The sequence below is a fragment of the Nipponia nippon genome, unplaced genomic scaffold (assembly GCF_047370975.1).
Source record: "Nipponia nippon isolate SJK-2023a ecotype South Korea unplaced genomic scaffold, ASM4737097v1 scaffold_3, whole genome shotgun sequence".
NCBI classification, from domain to species: domain Eukaryota; kingdom Metazoa; phylum Chordata; class Aves; order Pelecaniformes; family Threskiornithidae; genus Nipponia; species Nipponia nippon.
Window position 1 is genome coordinate 11,837,598 of NW_028262347.1, and position 22,826 is coordinate 11,860,423.

Below are 22,826 nucleotides of genomic sequence, written 5' to 3' on the forward strand. Positions count from 1 at the left end.
GCCTACATTACAGAGGGAGGTGTGGCTTTTGTCTTCATCCTTGGGTTTCCCTGGTGGCTAATCAACAAGAAGCCTCGTCTGAGGTGTCACACTCTCCCGCTTCACTGTATGGAACTCTAAACACTTGACTAGTTTGGTGAATTTGCCCTCTGGGACTAGCAGTTCAGATCTGCAGCATTTGGTATGATGACATGCAAAATCCTTTTGGCTGTATCTAAAATGGTGGGCTCAGGGGAGTTCCTGAGCTTCTGCTTTCAACTAGACATTAATCCCTGTGCTTGGATCTTGTTATCCCTTTCTTCCCCCTCTTCCTTTCAGCTTTCCTGCCCTGTTTGCCTTTTTCTTTCTGCATGAAGAAGGCTTGGGGATTAGGCTGGAAAGTGCCATGTGTCCAGCTGGGACTCTGGCTGAGGTGCCTCAGCAAGTATTGACACCTGACATGTGCTGTAGCTCTGCTTAATCTCTGCCTTTCCCACAGCAGTGTTGAATCTCACAGTCCATACCTCAGTCTTTTTGCCTTCCTAGTCTCAAGCTCAGTTTATAAAAAAAGACAATAAACATTTATCCTGCTTGAAATGTGAAGAATAGTTGCTTGGTTTAAACTTCTAAGGCAGCTTAAGACTTTTTTATCAATCAACTCAATATTGAACAATAATTACTACCTACACTTACTTATTTTATTGGACCTTAATAGAGTGATACCTATACCAGATAAATCAAGAAGTAAAAAGGTTTATTTTGAACACAAGAGGTGATTCATATGACAGAAGCTGGTTCATTTAGAAAAGCTTTCTTTAAAGCTAATTGTGACTTGGTATTACTCTGTGTGTGTATGAAGATTCCTGCCAAAACTGTGAATATCTAGCATTTCTGAATAGCAAGTTACATCTGAAAAACAGATCCAGCTGTGGTTATGGTCAGAAAAGGGAATATAAAAATAACAGTTTCTATGTATTTGGTCATGTCTGCTTACTTTTCCAACCAAAATAAAGTTTTTCGAACTTTTTTACTCATGTAGGCAGTCCAGAGCAAATACATCTTTGGTAAAGTGTGCAGTAATTCTTTTTATTTAGATATCTTCTACAGAAATGTTATGTTACTTTCCTAATACAGAGCTACGCTAATTTGAAAGTCAGGTTATCAGGGCAAGTTTGCAAAGCTGCCAAAAAAAATAGAAGAAAGAAAAAGAAAACCAAAAATCCCCACTCTCAGCTAAGCCCCCAAACCAGAAAAAGATAAAGAGATTTATAGGACAGAAAACATGGCCTCAAAAGGTTAGAAAACATAACAGAATATTCTTGCATAAAACCTACAACTTTTGATTATCATATTTAGGTCTTTAGTTTCTCTATGTGCAGACTGAAATTTAACATGGAATTGTTTTTGAAAACTTAAGCATGAAAAGCAATTTTTGCAGCCTTCCTTCATATTGAAATTCATTTCAAGGTAAAATTTGTTTGAACCAAACTAAAATACTATGCTTCAGTTGTAAAATACATGGGGCAAGAAGACAAAGAAAAAGGATCATACTACATTCTGCTGTATATGATGCAGAACCAAAGAGCATTTTCATTTCCCAGATCCAGATGAAAACCTTTGTCTTGACTGCCTACAAACAGAGCATCTATAGGATCTTTCCCTTTCTAATCTCCCTTCTGTCCCTGGCTCTCCACTCTGTGTGCCCTAGTTTCTACCAAGGGGAGATATATAGGGCTTATGTAAAAGGCAGAGGTGTCCTCCAGCAGGTCCCCAAAATTGGACAAATGGAGAACCAGGACTACGGAGTTGCACCTGCCCAGCATAATGTATGCAGCCAAAGAAGCTTATGCTTGAGCTCTCAAGCAGAACTGCAGATACATCATGAATAATACACAGGACTATGTATTAATAATGGAAATCCATATAGCAAAATATTTTCTCCATTAGGGAACACCCTAGTCCTCAAGAGATATAGCAGTAATCTTCCTAAAATTCAGAACTCTCACTACAGGCCAAATGCTCCCCTCAGGGAAGTCAGTGGCAAAAAAATCTACTTGTAAAGTCAATGGCGCATGATTTTGTGCTTTATACAAAAAAAGGTCACTCATCACATGCATGGACAAGAAGTCAAATACATCTGGTTAACAGAGTGTGGCTATTTTGGGCTCAGCATGGTGCTGTGATTATTTTTATTGCTTATTGTTTATATGTATGTCTATCTTTAAGCACAGGGAGAAAAACAGAAAACAAAAACTAAGCGAGATATCCATGTTCTATCAGTTGCAGTGGGCAAGGATTTCGCACAAGGTCATTGGCCAGTGGAATACATTATCTCTGGTCTCAGGTTGTGCATCTCTAAGGAACTCCTGTAAATTAACTTTTATTCTTGGGAGAAAAACAAAGACAGGAAAAAAAACCCAACAAACTAGAAATAATTTTCATTCTGCAGATTTCAGAAAGTATTTTTTTTCTCACATAAATGTGTTTTTCCTGTAACGCCAAATGTTCAAAATATTTTCTTCACAGACTCTCTCTCAACTCTTTTCTGTGCCCTTTCTTTCACTTACCAAGGCAGTAATTCCCAAATGGAAATTTTATGTTTTGCCACTGGGCATAAATTGGGTGAAAAAAAATATATGTTTTGGGAATATAGGAAAAAAATGAATAAAAGTTAACAATGAACATTCGTGGCTCGGGAAACAACCCGTTTTTAAGAAAAACTGTTTCACTCAAATGTGTTTATCAGCATTATGGATAGTAAGTCTGGGCAAAGAAGTCTGGGCTGGAGAAGGAGACCTGTTTTCTGACTCACATGGCACGGGGCCACATGCAGGTCTCTGGTTTATTTGCAGAAAATGGAGGGAAATGGTTTCCTGTGTTGTCACACACTCATGCTATAGATGGTAGGTGCGTGCATGGGAGAAAGGAACAGTTTAAATTAAGGCAGAACTTTTCCTGAAGTGTTTATTTTTGAACACTCACGTGTCACGAAGGCCGGTCTCATGATTTTAAACAAAAACCAATGCCATTGCTTCCTTGAGGTTAAAATGAAGTGCAATGGGAGAACTACAACCACTTTGCCTGTGACAGAAGGAAGGTCCGGCCTCGCTTTGGACTGAGGCTTGTCTCCGTGGAGCAACGCCAGCCAGCTGATACTTGACCTTTAGGTTCCCCAGGGTTGCCACAATTTTGGGGAAGTGGCATTTGTCAGATGGCCAAAGAGGGTGATGGCAAGGCCAGGCTGGTGGTCAGGGGCAGCCATGGACAGGTTGGAGAAAAGTAGTTTCCTTACTGGGAAATTGGCCTTGCTTTGTCCCTGGCGATGAGGTGGGGGAGTCCTGCTGAAATGGCTATGGATGAGGGTGCTGCCTGGGAATGGTGCCGAGGTGCAGGTGGAGAAAGGGGGAGGCTGTGAAGGGAGATGTCTGCAGGGAGGGAGAGGTTTGTTTGTGAAGTGAGATGTCTGCAGGCAGAGGTGAGAAGGCAAAGGGGGCTGTGAGGAGGGGGTGGGGGAAGGCTCCGGGGGGCTGCGCAGCAGCAGACACCGGCCCCGGGGCAAGAGCTGGGGGGCCCGGCCCGGCCCGGCTGCTCCTCCTGAGCCCCCAAGGGATGGAGGGAGGGAGGCAGGGGGGAAGGAGGGAGGGAAGGATGGAGGAAGGGATGAGGCGGTAGGAGCCTTCTCCCTGGGCTGGCTGCGGGGCGGGAGGGGAGGCAGCTCCTGGGGAGGGGAGGAGAAGAGGAGGCAGAGAGGGGATGTTGTTAAACAGTTTCTTACCGTAAGAGGGAGTTGGGACCCAGATCTTTCCAGTTAATCACACAACAAACTTAGATCATCGCAATAAAAAGCAGCTCGGCTCACTCTGCCTCCTCTAGTGACCGGCTGTGCACAGGGTCCTTCCGAGGAGCCATCTCCTCTTCTCTTCCCCGCCAGCCGCCGGGGGGGCCGCCAGCACCATGTGGGTCACCCAACTCCTGCCAGCCTTGCTGCTCCATCAGCTGCTGCTGCTTCCCATCACCATCCCTGCGGCAGGTTAGTTTTTCTATCACTTCGCTAGTGACCCCCCTCCACCTCACAGCTGCATCATTTTCCCTCGCCTGCGCTCCGCCGTGGCGAGGGTGGGTGCTTGGGGCGGTGCACCGGGCGCATCCCCCCCCGCAGGTGGGGCAGGCGGGGAGACCCCGCCAACCTCCGGCGCCCGGCAGCTCCTACCTGCGCGGCGGGGCAGGCACCTCGCCCCGCAGCCGGCGGCCGGGCGGGGGCTTAGGTGCGCCGGTGCCCGCCCAGCGCCTCCCGCGCCCAGGGAGGGCTGAGGTGCGGAGCGATGCGGGGGCAGCGCGGCGGGTCGGGACAAGGCTCGCTCCGCCTGGGGCAGGGTGGCCGCGGCCAGGGCTTCGCGGAGAGGTGGTTTGCGGAGAGGTCGGTGCTTCCCGCCACCTCCTCCCCGGGTGAAGGGGCACTCGGGGCTGGCTCAGGACCGGGAGCCCTGTAGAGACTGAGAGCGGGAGGAGGAAACCTCGTCGTTGCCCATAGATGATCCCGGCCGTTATCAGGACGTGAGGTAACATGTGTCCTTAATTTCCAAGTGGTAGAATAAATGTTAAATGACAGAAGTTGACAAGGAATACCCAAACCACAAAATAGTATGTTGATGAAAGGGAATATCCTTACTGAAGTTCAGCAGCACGAACATGCTATTTCCAGACTGAAATACTTGTAATTTCATTAGATGTTCCCGATGAAATCCGGGAGGCGGAGTGGGGGGGAAGGAACAAACAATAAGTAATCAAGTGCTGGAAGCTCTTTAGCTGAATTTCTTTCCTGAAGTGTCCCCCTTGGACTGGATATCTGAAGAGCTAACTCTGTGTTTCTATTGGCCCTCTGGGGAGACGTTTAAGGAAAAAAAAGTTTGCAAAGGTTTCCACAAACCTTTCCTTCCTTCCTTCCGCCAACATTGTTAGGGTCAGACCTTTGCACAGACAGAAACAAAAGACAGCCACAATTCAGGGAAAGGATCTGCCAGGAGCGGGCAGAGCGAGGGCAGGCACACGGAGCGTCTAGGTCTTGGGGCAAGGTCTGAGGGCATCAGGCGATGTGTATGGCAAGTAACATTGATGGTTTCCAAGACATAACTACATTTTCTAATTAAAAAAAAAAATATTTTGAAACAGGATTTCAGAGTGCATATTTTATGATCTGAGTGGGCAAGTCAAAAAAAAGACTGGCAGCATCACGTGCAGTAAAACCTGTCATTTTTCCCCTACAGTAAGAGTGTGGTTCTGTAGGATGCTGAGCATCTCGCCAGAGCTTCTGTGCTCAGCCTGCTCAGTGATGATTTTGTTTTCATGGACATTCTTAGCAGGTGACACAGAGATACAAGCACTATGCTACTACACTTTTCTGAACTCCTTTTCCACATACATTGCAATTTCCATTCTATGGACATGTGACCTCTCTGAAAAGTGATGACTAGAGCTGGTTAGGAATTTTCTGAGGAAATGTATTTTTTTTTTTTTTTTTTTAACTGGAAAATGCTGACCCATCAAAACTTTCCACTAAAATAATTCCTTTTAAACAGAAACTTTCTTTGGCTTGGTTCCCCCAAATCAAAGGACAGAGAAATTTGCAGCAGGAGACGTTCACAATAGCTTGTGGTACTTGCTGTTGAGAAACCCTCACCTGCGACAGAAACTCATCAACTTATGGGCTAGTTTGAAAAAGAAGCAGAATAAACACCTCCCCCAACTTTATTCCATGGGCCAAAGATAAAGAAGCTGGTCTATAGCCAAGTTCATAAGAAGCTAGGTCATGCTTGCTCTCTTGATAGTCAGGACGCTTTTCTTGAATGAGAGAAAGTCCTTGTTCTCCCTGACTGAGGCTCTTAGCGCTGGTCTGTAGGTTACCAAGCTCAATGACTATTTAAGCTATCTAATATTCCAACAGGAGAGACTGAGAGACAGCCTCGGTACCACCAGTATGAGTAGCCTGATGGATAGGGTGGTGCCCTAACCAATGGGCTGTCCAGTTTAGGAGTGGATGGTTCATCTTGATGTGGAGGAAAATTAAATTTCCAAAACTTCAGATTTTTTCATAGAGTAGAACCTGTTTTCTGGCCAACTTTCAAAGTGACAGTTTCTTGGAAACCCTTCCTTTCTTAACTTTCCTCCCCCACCCACCTTAATATTAATCAGTCCTATTGTTTGCCTTATGGGCAAGAAAGAGGACTCTTACCACACGCTGCCATTGTGCTTACCTTGCTTTTTAAAAGTATATGATCTTCAACAAAAGTGTCTGGGTTTTTACAATGTGGGAAAGGGGATGTTGTGCCATTCCTTTCTGAAAATATACTGGTTGCTTTCTAAACATACATGGTATCTTCATACAGGATGTTGAATTCTTTTAAATGGGATGTTTTTAAGAAAGATTAATATTTGACTACATATTTATTATTTTTATATATGAAAAACAAGCTAAGTGATCAAAACGGAATCTGAAAATAGGGAAAAAAAGAAGTCTTTTGCTAATGCATATCCATACTTTTTCTATTACTGTTCTGTCAAAGCTGATTTAAAATATACTTAATGATGAGTGTTATTTCTTCTGTGAATGGATCTTTTAGGTTTGGAGTCCCATGCCCTAAGTTCTGTGTGAAGACAATGTCCTGTGCTACCAAGGTTGCTGGCTAATACATTTGGGTTAGATTAATGGGTAAAGAAAAAGGAGGGTGAAGAAAACACTGAGAAATTTTCATGTCAGCAAGCTGTCCACACTATCAGTTTCTGAGTTTCTCTTTAATATATAAAAGATAAGATGGTGATTGGTGAAAGATAAATGTGCAAGGTTCCTATAGACTACTTGCCTAGTCATTATCAATATCCTGTCTCTGTCACTTGCACAAAGAAATTAATGTGTAGCTAATAACTTTATCAGAGAGTTTTCTTCCTTGTTCAGACACTCTTACTATTCAGTATTTTTAGACAGTATCTCTTTAATAATGTTAATCTAGTGAAACTAAAAATTACTTTCTAATCAAAGCAAAAAGTAGACTGGTATATTGCAGAAGAGTGAATGTTAAAGATTTATTTAAAATAAAGATATATTTTTCTGTGAAAAGACTGTCAGCCAAGTGTGTTTATTCAAATTTCTCAGCACTTTCTGTAGTTTGGATGATCTGAAGCAGTTGCTAATGAAGTTGTGGGAGTTGCACTCAGTTCCTATAAATAACTATTGCTTAAAGTAAAATAAAATAAAATCCCATAGCCATAATCAATGTTCAAATGTTGTGTATTCCTGTGGTCTGCATAGCTAAGTATATTTTAAAAATTTAATGTGATTTATACTTCCCCATCCCAGCTGTAGATAATCATTATACTATATACTGTCAACAAAGCGAAATGATACTCTGCCAGTTGGAAGACTGTATTCCTTCTGTTTAATGGAATCCTTTTGGTGCTGAGTGCCAGGGGTTGCTTGTTTTGCTCTCACATGTAATACAGCACTTACCCTGCTTCACAGATTTTCTGTTTCTATTAATGCCATTTTCATAAGCAACATAGTGGAGAATATAGAGTTGAAAGACGTGAGATTAAAATGTTGCATAAAACTCTGGAAAATTGTGCACTGAAGTCAAGGAAAGGAAAGCCTCTTATTGGAGGAGCTCATCTGTCATTATCGTAATACTTCAACTGAGGCCAGGGTTGGAAGGGAAATGTGCAGTCTCCCTCGGAGAGCGTAATATCTCCCTTTTGGATCTTTACTCTGAACATTAGTTTGCCACTTAAGCATTTCAAACTTTTCCAAGGAGATTTGAAAGCAGGATAACTGGGCCTCTTGATGGGTAAAAGCTTGATGTGGAGAGGAGAGGGTTGCCCTGAACATTTTGCAATAACTTGTTCTGGATGAGTGTTGGAATTTCACTTTCTCCCCATCAGTGTTGAGGTGAGGTTGAAGGGCAGAGGCTAGAAGGCAGCATGGAGGTGAGAAAGGATTGATCATGGAGGTGAGAAAAGATTGATCTCCACACTTGCTTGGGAAGCATGAATAGGAGGAGAATTGGCATGATGTGAGCAATGTTTGTACCTTGCAGTGGGGAAGTATGGCAACTACAAAAAACTGGGAAGGGGTGATGACATCCTTGCCATTACCCCATCTTTATTCTGCAGGTTTTTTTGGCAGTGCCCTTGGAAGATAGTAGAGCTGTTCCCAAACGTGGTTAGTACCTACACGCAAAGCAGTGCTGCAGCAAAGCAGAGCTGGGAACGTGCTCCCGGTTAGTCAGATGTGTTGGCAAAATCTAGCTGCAGGAGTTTTCAATGGCTTGTGGGCCTCCACCCCTGTGCTGTCTGATGAGCCTGGCCATGCCTGGCAGTCCTCGGTGCTGCTGGCCCAGCTGGGGACTGGCGGCTCCCTCCATCTCCCCTCAGCTCCAGCTCTTCCTATGACTCCCGGCCTTGGCCAGCAGCACTGTTTTTATGTATACAACATGCAACACGGCTCTCATCACTCCTCACAGGGGCTGTCTTGCTGCCCTCAGCAGTCTGTCACTCTTTGTTTTGCCCAAATCCCTGCCCTGCCTGCTTGTGCTTTTCTCTTTATCCCCGACTCCATGCCCGAACATCCTCAGCAGTGGCTGAGACTCCGTCGCAAAAGAAGCGTACAACATGCTGGGTGCCTCGGAGGAGACACCAAATGCTTGTAAATATTGTGGAATGTAATGTGAAATGGTGGGGATTTAATTCTTGTGCAAAATGTATAAGAAGACAAATCTTACAAGGGAAAATCCTCTCAGTAATTTAGCCAGAGGTTAGATACAGCAAGTCAGAGTACAAACTGCAGAACATTTGTTTCTGCCAATGGGTCCCAGCATCCTGCTGAGCAGATAACCTTTTCTTGGAAGAAAAAGAGCTGTCCTTTTGCATATACCATCCCATTTTAGAATATACTATCTGTTGTTAGCTTTATCCTTAGCTTCTTGAGCTTTCACGCTGACTTAGGAGAGGGTTACAAAGGCAGGACTTAGCAAAAACACGAAGTTGGGTTCCAAGTAACAAGGCAATCTTTGCAGCTGTTAATAAGGGGTATATGTGCATGGGGGTGTGTGTGTGAGTGGTAATATGCAATGCAAAGCCCAAAAGAAATATCTTTTTGCATTTCCTGAATCTGCTCAACAACTAGACTGAAAGCCAATGTAAAAATAAGGAAAAAATTATCTCTATATTATATATCTATATTTCAAACTACTTTCTAAAAATTGTAGGGTTTTTTTCCCATAATGGCTGTTTTGCCAAGACAATAAATTTCAGAAGTTAAAATAATCACATAATCCTCCAGATACCTTTCTGAGAAACTGTTTAATTATGACAAGCTAGAGATGCCTCCTTGGACAGCTGGTTTTATTTTGGTGACTTTCCAGCTATACAGCTGACTGCAGTTTTTATGGGTATGGTTGGTAAACTTCTTTCATGCCAAATTATTGTCTTGCATAAATAACCGTATTAAACTTAATCTAGCATCTAAGTCTATTCAATCTACAAAGTTCTTTTCTTGGGCACGTTTCAGAATTGTTTCAGTTTCTCATTATGTTGGTCTTTCTTTCTTTCTTCCTTTCTTTTTTTTTTTTTTTTCCAAATGAGAAGTCATTTGGAAAAGGTGTTCACTTTTTTGCATTCTAGCCAGGAATCTGGACATTTCAGATACTGAAACAGGCATAAGGAGAAGTCAAAGTAAATGAAAGTAAGTTAAAAGTAAGTTAAAAGTGCTGAGCGTTAATTCTTTTTATCAAAGTGACTCTGTTAGGACTTGCTTTAAGAGGGAAAACTGCCTTGAATGTATTTGTTTAAAAAGTGTTTCCTAACTATTCTCATAGATAACAATACTTTGATGACTCTATTAATGATTTTAGTATCAACATTCACCTTTAACATTTTTTCTTTTATTACTGTCTCCATACTGTTAACTTAAGTGTGTGGTGTCTGAAACCATTTAGTAACATCTACTTTCGCCATCTGGTCAAGTTTGTTTGTTTTTTTTTTTCTCTTAATGAAGCCAGTATATTTACGCTGTCACACTGGGGCCTGCACCAATATGCAATTTACCCTTGATGTTTTATATCCTTTGAAAAGCATTGTCTTGGAAATACGTCATTGAATTTAATTAAAAATGAATTTAATTAAAAGTATCACTTGAATCATGTTTTATAAACAAGTTAAACACCTCACTGCATTTACATACTGTTCTTCAACCCAAGTATGATGAGAACTGTTGCTTTATTTCAAACCCTACTCACTGATTTTTCTTCTTTCTTACACAAACTTTGCAAAATGTAATTTTATGCATGTAATTAAGCATACTTTATTTTTTATTTTTGCATTCAATTGTCACTATTTATACTGAGATAAGGATTCAGCTTTGATATCTTCTATGAAAAATGTCTTCTGACACTGTGATAGTCTATGGTTTTGCAGATTTTTGCTTTGTACATTTTATTGAGATCTGTGATTTGCTTGTTCTTTTTTTTCCATTCAGATACATTCTTATGAATATCTTTGCTTGGGTGTTACCATGCAATTTTTCTTGAGTATGGTGTTTTGTGATAAAATGTTTGCTATGTACTTATTGTGTTGAACAGTGCTTTCCTGCATTTATTTCAGGTGTGTTTAGGGTTGGGCTTTTTTTCTTTTTTCTTTTTTTTTTTTTTTTTTTCTGAAGGTCTTTCATATGATGGTAAATTTCTGCTTTTTTTTTTCCCCCTAAGTTTTCTGTCGCATGAAATTCAGCTCTCATATGAATTTCTTTTTCTAGCTCATTGGGGAAATCCAGTTTACTTTGGCTTGCAATGATGATTGTTTGCAAAATTGAGTTAATAGCTGATCTCATTTTGACATTCCGACCTGGTTATCAGTTATAACACACATAATTCAATCTCTAAGTAGTCCATCTGTTAACTGCTCAAGGTCAAGTGACTTCATTTCATTAAAAACATGATACAAAATATTAAACAGAGATCTCAAATGCCACCAGATACTAAAGAAAGGGGCTATGTTTCTTCTATATTTCTGAAATAATTGTATCACTTTATACGACCATTTTTCTTTACTGGAATATATTTTGAATCTTCAGCTTCTCTGAGCTTCCTACACAGTGTGTGGACAATTTCCCTCTTTCAGTTTTCCTCCCCAGTGCCATCTTATTTTTCATTTCATTGCAGTATTTGGAAGGACTGCAGTTGATTCCTGCAGTTCTCTGACAGTATCTTCCAGCCTAAGGAATTTAGGTATCTTAATTTTCTAGATTTATTTTTTTTTTTCCCCAAAGATTTAGTTTATCTCTGACATGTAACAAACATAATGAACAGTGGTGTTGTTATGTGACTCTCCATATTTTTTTCAACACTGAAAATTATAAAAGGTCTTTTTTACATCCATGATATGAAGACCTGTATCTAACTTACATACATCAGTAACTATGATAATAGAAAAAAAAATTTTCATCACTCCAGACAGTTGAAAGTTTAGCACAACAAAGCAAATAACTACTTTGTAAAATGCTGAAGTTCTGCAAGTGTAAGCAACAGAATAAGGAAGTAAAACTCCATACCAAACCATCAAGATTTCATTAAGAATCTTGATTTAAATAAAAACCTTTAATTTAAATGTATTTCTCTTCTCATTTGGAAAATTTGGTGTTGAGTTTTGATGTGTTTGTTCTGTATAATAAAGTGGAATGAAAAATTAGAAAGAAATGAAAGGAATTAAGCTTCTCACGTTACTACAAGACTTCATGATGTGTTTCTTTAAGAAAGCACTAACTATTGCATAGACTAGAGTGAAACTTGGAAACCCTGGAATCTGACATGCTGAATGCATCATAACTCCTTTTTAATAAAAGCTTTGCAGAGTCTATGACAAGTCCATAAAAGCATAGATTTTTCTAGGGGAGACAGCCAGTATGCTCCGGTTGTACTCTGTAAGACTATAACTGAAGCCTAAATATACAGCTATATTAGAAAAAGCTGGACTGGCGGAGGAAGGAGAAAGGGATTATCAATGACGTAGATAAAGTCAGATAATTTCATTGTAAAATTTTGCTATAGAAGATACAAGTAGTGTTTTGATCTCATTATAATGGACAATGGTGATCTTTAGGCCTGTTGATGTCCCATATGCTATTTTGGTTACCACAACAATGGTATCATATTGGCTATATTAGTTTTTTACTATGAAACAGATAATGTAGAACCAAATCCTTTTTGTGGTCAGACTAAGACCTGGGAAATTTGACTTGCTCAGGTGTTTGAACTCTAAATCACCTGAAACTAGATTTATACTGAATTTCTTGACTCTCATATAGCTCAGTATCAGACTTATTGTTTTCTGCAAGGTGTGAATTTTTAATTGAGATATAGGACATAATCAGGTAGTTTCAGGACTGCGTGGTGTGATGGCATGGGAGCCCAAAGCCCTTTTTGCTGTGGGACACAGGGCCAGAAGAGAAAAAGGAAGTTACTTTGCTGCCATTTTGCTATTAGCCCAATGATTAGAAAATATCTGGAGAGCGGGAGAGATCAAAATACAAACACCTTTACTGATTCAAGCCTATTTGTCTTGTTATCAAGAAAGTGTCTTAATTTCTATGATATTGAATATTATGGCATCCATTACTCTCTGTACTTGCTGGTTTACTGGTTCTATTTTGTATAAATATAATTAAAATTGCAGTTAAATAGGTTCTAGAATACAGATACTGCAACTTCCTAGTGAGTTTTCTCACTAAAATGCTGCAGAATGATGATATTCTTTATCTCTGATTATTGATTTGGCAAGGACTGGAGCTACTCCAAGAAAAGGTATTGTTGGAAATCTTTTCCCCCAGATGCTCTATAGTTTAAGCAGTCTCAGTTAATGCTTCATATCTGAGAAGATTATACAGAAACCTCGTAAGAGAAAGGTAGTAAGGGAACCGAAAGTTGGGTTCTTGTAGCTTCCAGGTAAATGTCTTTAACTGTGAGAAACTTTTTTCTTCAGTAAATATTTAAAGCATTTTATGAAAATGGACGAGATCCAGCAGGGAGACTGTGGAAATCCTAAATGAGATTATGGAATACTTGTCCAATGCTGCATCCGACTAGAGCAAATGTGGTAGTTCCCATTTCCTTGGGCACTGGCTGTGCTCTTCGTTTTTCTATTCAACCAAGGTTGCTATCATATGAAGAAATAGAAAGAGGCACCACCCTCACCTTTTTGTGGAATTTTTTAAGTTGACTGAAGAAATATTTTTAGTTAGTGGTTGTTTCTGTTGAAGAAAAAAAATGTTGATTCATATTTGACTGAATTCTTTTGTGTTTGAATCAGCTGCTATTATTTTCAAGTTTAAGTGGAATGTCAGACTTCCTTAGAATATGATATTCAACTACAAGAAATGTCAGAGGACATAGCCTACAAAATAGCCAAAAGTCCTGATTAATCAAAGTTTAGGAAACTGAAATGAATGGCAATCACAAATTAATATTTGTGTTATAGCATATTGCATGATAACCTTCAACATAGAGCATTTCTAGGGCACTTTATTTAAGATTTTAATTATAAATGCACCTAATTTGGAGTTAAAAAGCTCAATTATTTTTATTTATTTTGTTGTTAGAGTTGTAAAAGTAGCGCTTTGCTTTATTCTGATGGTTCTAACAGTCACATCACAGATGCGTTTGGCCCTTTGCCTTTTGGATTATAGGCAAGTCATAGAATGTTGTTGTTTGAAAGCTAAAGTAAATCAGGCTGTTATGAATTGCTAAATGCAAGATCAAACCCATAATCCTCTTTGGACAACTGCTAGGAAAAGAAGAAAAAAAAAAGCACAACTGTGAACCATGTTTTTCACGCAGAACAGAATTTCTTGATTTTTTTAAATCGTATTCTTGCATGCTAGCTGGTGAGCTTAAGAAGCTGTTATCATTGGGAATTAAGATAATGACACTTATCAGTAGATGGGAAATGTTAGCATCAAGAACTGAAAGAAAATACTTTGATATTTCTGTAGAGATTCTTACCTCCATTTGACATAAAAGTCTTGGCTGAGACAACATAGAACTAACAAATATGTCTTGTAAGATAATAGATTGAGAAATTTACCACAAAAGCTTGTTTTTCTGTGGTTGTCTTAAAGAGCAGATGCAATCCTTTTTGCAACACTTTGGTTCTATCACAGGTACAGCAAAAAATAAAGCAGCTTCAGTGTAGACACAACGGCTTCCAGTAACAGGGTGCAGATACTTAAGGCAGGAGTGTCGTCACAGCATTTCCCTAAACATTCATTTTGGGTGCAAGTGCACTGCACAAATAAAAGGCTGAAAATGCTTAAGAGAGCTGATATGAGTTCCTAACACAGCACCAAAACTATTAACATTTGATCTTTTCATCAAAAGCTTCTTCATATAATAATAACATGGATTTGGAGGGAAAGAAATTCTTTTTTTCTGAAAATGTTTGTAGTTGGAATTAAAGTTGTGAGCTATTAGGTGCAGGGGAATAGCATAGTTCACCTTCAGCAGTTCAAAAAGAAGGAGAATAAGACGGAGTAAAGATTATTTTATAGGGACTTTGCAGAAGAGATATTCTACTCCTTTGATTTTCTTTTTTGAAAAGGCTGAAGCTTGATGAAAGCTAATTTAAATATCTTTGGTGTATTTTTAGGTGTCTTGGGGATAACTCACCACTGAGAGGTGTGATTTAGCTGAATCCAGTGAAAATGTGAGCTCACTTAATGATCAGGGTGGAAGTTCTGCAAAGGGAACACCCTTAAGCCCTCTTTGGCTTTACAATATGTGGAGTTGTCAGTAACTCCTTCAGAGCCTCAGCTATTGCAATTTACAGAGTTATTCTGCACGGAGCGCACCAAACAAAAATTTACTGACCTAAGTGCACTGTGCACTTGCATGAGGAATTATCTATTCAGGATAACAGACCACTTGGCTGAGGTTTCATATATTTGAAAGACTCTGGCAAAATTTAATAAATTGATCCTGAGCATTCGTGTTCTATCATTGTTGCACATTCTCTAGACAAAAATGAAAGGACAGCTGTGAAAACAGTTATGCAGAAAGAAGTTATGAAAAATACTAGTACCTACTTTGTAAATTAAGGATGGATTCATTCACCTAACTGTACGTAGATTAGCCATCTAATCCAAAAAGATCATCTGGGATCATTGAGTGAAATAGGAGAAATAGATCCAAAGGGCAATTTGTCCTCCCTGTGTTACTCATCTGTCAGAATAAGGAGAATCACTCTCCAGAGGTACTCATCTGCCGTCACTGACGATGGAGAAGCCTACACTGGCAGACTGGTTTCTACGGGGAAAAAGAAACATACATATATATTGGGAAAATTGTGGGGTTTTCTTGCAATCAAAGACTTTTCCTCTTGCACTTTATCCAAACATCTCTAGCCAATCTTCCCTGCTCTGTTTTATATTATTTCTTATGGGCCTTTCAATGGAGACATGGAAACCAGTTCAGTGAGTTCCTTTTTGCAGAAATCTTTGCAGCAGTGCAGATTGTTTCCATGCTATGGCCTCTGCCTCCCCTCGTCTTCTTTTCTGTAGGCTAACAACACTAATTCGGTCACACTTAAACGGGACGCAACACTTGGGCTGCTCACTGGAGCAGAGGGAGGACAAATGATTATTTTGTGTCACTTCCAGGCTCCACTCAGTTTCACAATTTGTGATTAAAAGTTTGCTGTTTTAAGAACAGTTTATTATACTCAGATTGTGATTCTGTATAACCTTTATATCCTTTTCCTTCTGATTTTAACTACACTCTGTCCATCCAAAAAAGACCTTTGTTCATCTTTTTCACTTGAGTTTTTCATAGAAATATTTATAAGATCTCAGATCATTATTATCAAGCATATTTTGGGGGTTCTCAAAAAATTTTACAATGGGTGAAAAAGTTTCCTCTTGCCTTTTTCTAGCATTATGCAAGTCTTTATTGGAAATTAATCTTGTTATAATTCCTACCATTCCTGTTTTCAGGAATGGAGATCACCACCTAAAATAATCAATTCTTCTCAAGTATCTGCTTGTACCTTATTTCGGTGAATTTCTCTGCTTTCGGTACCAGTGTTCCTATAATTCCTAATACATGTTATTCATATTCAATGACATCTTTAATCTCAGCACTCTTCTTTACAGTGGTTTGTTGTTTTGTTTTGTTTTTTCTTTACTTCTTTCTTAGAGGGTAAGGGAAAAAGGAGAAATCCTCTTCATGACTTCAAAAAAACAGGAGAGTTGATGCTCATTAAAGTAAACAAAACACTGGAAGTGAAAACCAAGCTGTTAAATACCACTGAGCAATGTGCCAAGAGATGCAGCAGGAACAAAGGCCTTTCATTCACTTGCAAGTAAGTTATGTATCTCTATTTTTAATTTTTTTTTTATTCCTAATGGTATCTATATAATAGATAGCCAAAGGTCTGTCTGTAATTGTCATCAGTGGTAGCTTGTACTGAGGACATCCTAAAGACTGTGCTTTTTTGATTTGCATGATCTTGTTCTACCTGTCCAGAGAGTGTCAGTCTTTTCTGAAGCTTTATTGGAGCTGTTCTGTTTTCTTAGCTTGTCCAATCTGTAATCTTTTCCATAACATAGGTGAAAAAATATCCTCATGTTAAGATGTGGATGACTTGTGCTGCACTGTAGTGTTCGGTGAACATTTCTGAGATTTTTATGTCTCTTATAAAATGGTTGTTGTCACACATCACAGCTGCAGTATTTCAGCACCACTTCAGACCATATTCTGTCTTCATTCTTTGCACATTACTCTCACTGAAATCAATGGGAACCTCACACATGGAACACAGATACATGCACTGCTGAAGTTCACTGGCAAGTATGACGAATCTGATACAATGGAATCAAACCTTCTGGGCTGCACAATCACTACAAGTATATGATAGCTATTCTTCAGCATCTGCTGTCTCTTTGAAACACATCATGCAGCTGATTGCTTGTCTGCCTTGTGCATATTGTCTATTATTTTTTGGAACAAATCACTATTATTTTTCCCATGTATTAGACATAAATTATCCCCCTGGCCTCTCTTAGTCTAGACCATTAGCAATAAATGAAAGAACGTGAATGCAGGAGAATCTTGGAGAGAATGGATGACTTCTGTACTGGTGAGTACTGGGCTAAATGTGAGCCTAATATTGAAACATAAAAAAGTTTTGACAATCACTACAAATGGAAGCTAGACCAAATGTGATAACAAAAGTTCTTCCTTGGCAGAAAAGATCCTCGACTGTAATTTAATCCTTCTTTAAGCCATTAATTCCAGTGCTGCAAGATCTAGTTTGTATTCTTTTGTACTTTGACTATTTATATATGTAAACAATGAGCAGAGTTTACTTATTTTTCCAGGCACTAATATTTTTCACATGGTACAAGCCACTCCTTTTCCTATTGGCAGAGCTTCCACTGATAACATTGCCAAGCAGATCAGGTTGTATTCAATACAGCAAGAGATCCCTGAGTTCTGATGGTCAGCAGTGAGGAGTACTATAAAATTAAGTTTCAAAGCATAAAAAAATTCTGAATGATGCCAAGCAAACAACAATTCTGTATTCCAGCACCTGCTTAGGAAAATTGTCTCAAGCTAGTTGTAGCTGCTCTGGCTGGTATGTTTTATGTTCTGAAAATAAAAAGTAGGTTAATGTATTTGTTGATTCTATTTTACATGAATAATAATCCAGAATCTCTCTGAATTTTTATTACTTTCTCATTTGTGAAGAATTTTTTCTATTGGGACAGTGTCTGATGGATTCATTAAGGGGCAAATTCTCTCTGCAGTAATCAGTCATAAAGCAACAGAGAGGAGCCATAAGGGACTTTGAGAACAAGGCTTGGAAGAATCCTACTCACAGACAGCAGAATTCCAATCAGTCGTGTAACTATTCTGCACTGCAGATGAAAAAGAGTTGTAAATTTGACTAATCGTGCTCTGAATTTGCAATTTTTCGACACTTTTTTAGCAAGGAAGGCTAACAGCAGAGGTGTAGGTGGTTAGGTCTTGCCTGTGCTACCACTATGCAGCAGAGAAAGAGGGATTTTCTGTATTTGGGAACATTCTTGTGGTTTCCCATTTGGTCCCGGACAAGTCCTGTTGTAGTGTGCATAGTTCTTTGATGCTACTGTAAACACATATTTGACATGTGTTCCCTTTAAAGGAATCAGTGATTAACAAAGCTTCCCTCTTATTCATAGGATCCCCAGCATATGTATGTTACTACAAGGTGAAATTTGTTGCCAACTTAAATTAAAACCAATTAGTTTGCTGGTTGCTGTGGCAGCATTCTAAAATAAGAAGTAACACAAAATGGCATTTTAAATACTTGAAATACAAGAGTTGGATTTTCCTTTGTTTAATGACATTTTCATGGCTTGATTCTGATGCTCCATACCCATGCAGTAGTTCTCCATCACTTGGGTCACAGCACTGATGTTTCATTTTCTGGATGCAAATTCAATTTGTTTAAGTATTAAGATCAAATAAAATAGAAATACTTTGTAATATAATTGTGACAATAGCACTGGGTGCAGCAACCCCTGGGTCTGTGCCCTGTGAAGCACACAAGCAGGGAGAGGGTTGGGTTTCTTTTCTGTCAGAAAGTGGTAAAGTAGCAGATTCCAGTCACTACAGGCTTACAAAGGATCAGCCACTCCTTGTTTTCTGGGGGAAAAAAAACCCAAAAAACAAAAAACAACTTTTGATTTATTTATGATAAGTTTCTGTATAACTTGCAAGTAAATTATGAGTATTATATTTGATAATCTTTAATCCTTGCTGTTTTTAACTCTGACACCTTTTTGTTGGAGCTAATATATGTCACTTCTCAGAATGGACCTTTCCTCTTTTCCCTTGCTATCACGCTTACACAGATCTTGATAATTTCCAACTGAGTTGCAAGATCCTTATCTAGACTTGTTTCTTCTTCATACCACTATTCCTAAAATCCCTCATCAAAGTACCCCTTAGATTCACTTACCTTGTCTTTTTGACTTCATAACTCTCTGTGCATCATTTTCTACCTTCCCTATCAGCTTTATTAACCTGCTGCTAAGCTGCTCTTATTCCTTTGTTTCACCACCATTTGCAGTCCATTACTCCCACTGTTTTCTTGCAGTCATCCTTGCAGCTTTTCCCACTACACTTCTTATGGATGAGAAAAAGATAATATAGTTACTATTTTATTGGCTATGCAGATGACTCTTGCAGACATGTCACTTCCTTACCTACAAAGCTGTGCCTGTCTTATCCTTTGTTATCTGCTTAATTTCTAGAGTGTCTTTGTATTTACACAGAAAGGGATTCCAGTAGAAACCACAGGATTCCAGTATCTGATCAGAAAATCTACCGACTATCTCAGTACAAATAGCAACAACAAAAATTGTTGTGATCGGCAGTAACAGTAGAAGAAAGTCCAAGAATTTGCTTAAATATGTTGACTTTGGAAGTGTAAAACCCCTCCAGATTTGAGTCCAAGAAAAGATTGTTAGAAACTTTTATGTGCAGAAGTGGCTGAAGCCAAACTGGAAAGAAACCAAAAGGCAACTTAAAGGCAAAAACTGAAAGAAATGTTTGTAAACAGTGCATTGTGCATTCCCACTTTAGGAGGGAGGAGGGGAAAGGAGAATGTAATTGGAAAGGCAGGAAAGGTCAAGGATATTTTTGTGAAGATGGAGTTAGAGGCACTTGGATATGCTCATATTTGAGAACTAGCCAGGAGAGAACAGAAGGCTGAACAAGGGCAGAAGGATGAAGGTTAGCAGGTTGGAAACATTTGGAGTCAACAGAATAGAGAGAGCAGTTGGATGAAAAATCTGTTTGGTGATGGAAACGATAATGAAGAGGATGTCTGAAAGAGAGAAGAGTGGGGAGGTTGGATAGGATCTTGTAATATTTTTAACTGAAGCCAGCAAGATCTCACACAGAAAAACTTGTATGGCAAGAGGGGAATTAAATGAAGATCAAAGAGCTTTGAGTTGGGGGATGTAGTGCTCAGGAATATGGCACAGCCAAAGTATGGATGAAGTGTATGAAATCTGTATGTCTTTTGGATATTATCAAGAAGTGTTAAAATGCCTTCTCAGGTCAGAATAAAATATCAGAAGGTTTGGGATGACTGACAGAAATGTAGACTTTGTGGTGGGCTAGAGACAATAGTGTCATGTCAGTGATTTGTTATTTGATTCTAATGAGAAATTAAGGGAAAAAAAGAGTTGTCAATGTTTTTTTTTTGTTGTGTTTTTTTTTTTTTTTTCTTTTTTTCTTATTGGAATAACTGTTGCCCCCATCCAGGCAGTCAACTGTGTTTTTAAAATCCTTTAAAATATTTTACCTACACTTAAAGAATTTCCTTTCAAAATTATGCTAGCAGAAAAAGGTCTGCACATTTAATTTAAAATATTGAAAGAAAGTGTTTTTGCTCTTCTGATTTCTGTTTGTCTGTCTTGCCTGCCCCCAATCCACTCAATTCAGCACACATTGTACTCTATCCTTGAAAGCAGTTAAAAATAAGAGAAAAAAGGAAAATAAAAGCAAAGCAAGGACAAGCTGTAGGTACACTGTCACAGTTTAGATTATTCATAAAAATAAAAATAATCTTGTTTTTAAACAGCTCTGTTGCTCTAGGCAAGAAACAAACTCCTTGCGCTTGAATTTTCCTCAAGCCATCAGGGTGAGATACTTAACTATTTCAGAGGCATATTGTAAGCAAAGCAAAGATGATGTTTTAGAGTCTTCCTTTTTATTCCCCAGAACACAGCACAACTGGAGACACAAATGCTCTCTCAGTCACATTTATCTCACTTTTAAAATAAAGATCTTAAATGACAAGGGAACTCTTAGATTAGTGCGAACAACCAAGCTGGTATTTAATATAATGGCCACATCAATCTAATTTCTTTGTTTCTTTGTTCTTGTCAGCACAGTTGTGGGTTTAAATAGTAATTTGGGCTGTTTCTCTGTATTTTTACTTTCCCAGTAAAAATAAATCTGATGTCATTGCATGCTCCTTGGCAGGCCATGTGTCATTATTATAAACCACACAGATATTTTTTTCTCATCCAGATTTTCTTTGCAGGGCCTTTGCTTATGACAGAGTTACAAAACGATGCCATTGGTTATCCTTCAACAGCTTGACAAATGGTGTGAGAAAGAAGCAAGACCATGCGTTTGATCTGTATGAAAAGAAGGGTAACTGATTTATTTACTGATTTTTGGTTTTCCAGCTATGGAGGGGGAAAAAAGCTGAGGTCAGTCAGGCACTTTTTGGCTGTAGAAGTATTCTGGGCATGGGGTGGTTTTATGCATTCTGAAAGCTTAATCCTACAGTTTTATTTACAAATATCCTGGGTTTGCGGTCAGGCAAGTTTGTCTACATACTTGCTCTTGCTCAGTTTTCCAACCTACATATTTGCCTACCATCGTATGTCCCAGTCTGAATTGCTACTTAAGTTTACTACTTAAAAGCTCAGTTGTATGAGTTACTGTTATTGACCTAATATTGCTTTTATTTACCTCATTAATGAGTGGGGGACTTAAGTCCTCAGACATGGACTTTTGGTCAATCAGACACTTTGGCAACATTTTCAGTAGCTTCCTTTGGGAAGTTAGTGATCAATATTTTGAAAAAAAAAAGGAGACAAGAATGTACAGGTACAATTAAACAGTATTTTGAATAATTAAGTATTTAAAGGCTGTCAAAAATATATTATTTATATGTGAAAACTAATGATGAGCTCTAATTTTAAATACATTAACCAAACACCTAATTTTCTTCTCTTTTCTTTCAATAGACTATGTAAGGAATTGTATCATCGGAAAAGGAGCAGACTACAAAGGAACAATATCTGTTACCAAAAGTGGTATCCAGTGTCAAGCCTGGAATTCAATGATCCCCCATGAGCACAGGTAAGAGTTCAGGAGCAGAGACAATGGGAATAGTGCTCAGACAGCTTCCATAAAGCATGGTTTGACTTATTAACAGACAAAGAATTTATGAAAAAACTGACCTTAGACAACAAAATCTCTTAGGTGTATTCTTGCCTTTCCCCAAGAGATGCCATTCTCCAGATCCCAGAAAATCCGTACCTTCTTGGGCTTTCTCCAGAGAGGTCTCTCCTAATGCCAGCCTGTGTGTCTGGATTCCTTCCTTTCCTGTGTCATTTTTTTTAGCTGTTTATATCCTCTTGATCTCTTAGCTACTGGCAGAAACAAAACAGCTGCATAACTCCAGCCTGAGGTCTGGAAGTTTATTACTATTTTCTAATAGACTCCCGGGAAATGGGTAATTTAAAAAAATACATTATTAGGAAGCGAGGGATATTAGGGATATTAGCCCACCTATTTGATTGGTATATAATTATTGTTACTATGTTTTGCATAGTTACTATTAATTCTCTATTATTTGTAGAATATAGCACTTAGACTAGGCAAGAAATACATGGAAAGGACTGAACAGATTATTGAAAACCTTTCCTTCAGATCATATGAGCAATAACTAAAGAGTGATGCAGCAGGTATGGGACTTAAGTTTTGAGTTTAAGACCTGATGTAGTGAGGACCTGAGGCCATATCTACACCGTGAGAGTAGACTTGGTTGAACTATATTGTCTAAGGAAAAAAAGAAGAAAGCCAAAAACTGAAGCCAGTAAGAGTAATGGTAAAAACAGATTCAACAACAACAAGCGTTGCTGGAAACTAGCAAAAGGACTATGAAGTACTGGTCTACTCTTTGACCATTTCTCTTTGAACCTTTTTGTATTGGCTTTAGCCATTTAGATAATAAGCTCTTAA

General features: G+C 38.9%; 1 protein-coding gene across 2 annotated transcripts in view; it reads left to right on the top strand.

Moving 5' to 3' along the window:
- Positions 1-3,862: 3,862 nt before the first annotated feature.
- HGF (hepatocyte growth factor) overlaps positions 3,863-22,826 on the top strand; it is a 61,056-nt gene continuing 42,092 nt past the window's right edge. For both annotated transcript variants that reach the window (XM_009462917.2, XM_087765226.1), the window contains exons 1-4: positions 3,863-4,009; positions 16,206-16,371; positions 21,112-21,224; positions 21,827-21,941. In XM_009462917.2, coding sequence (XP_009461192.1) covers positions 3,934-4,009; positions 16,206-16,371; positions 21,112-21,224; positions 21,827-21,941 — 470 coding nt within the window. In that variant the 5' untranslated portion in view covers positions 3,863-3,933. The remainder of the gene's footprint in view (positions 4,010-16,205; positions 16,372-21,111; positions 21,225-21,826; positions 21,942-22,826) is intronic.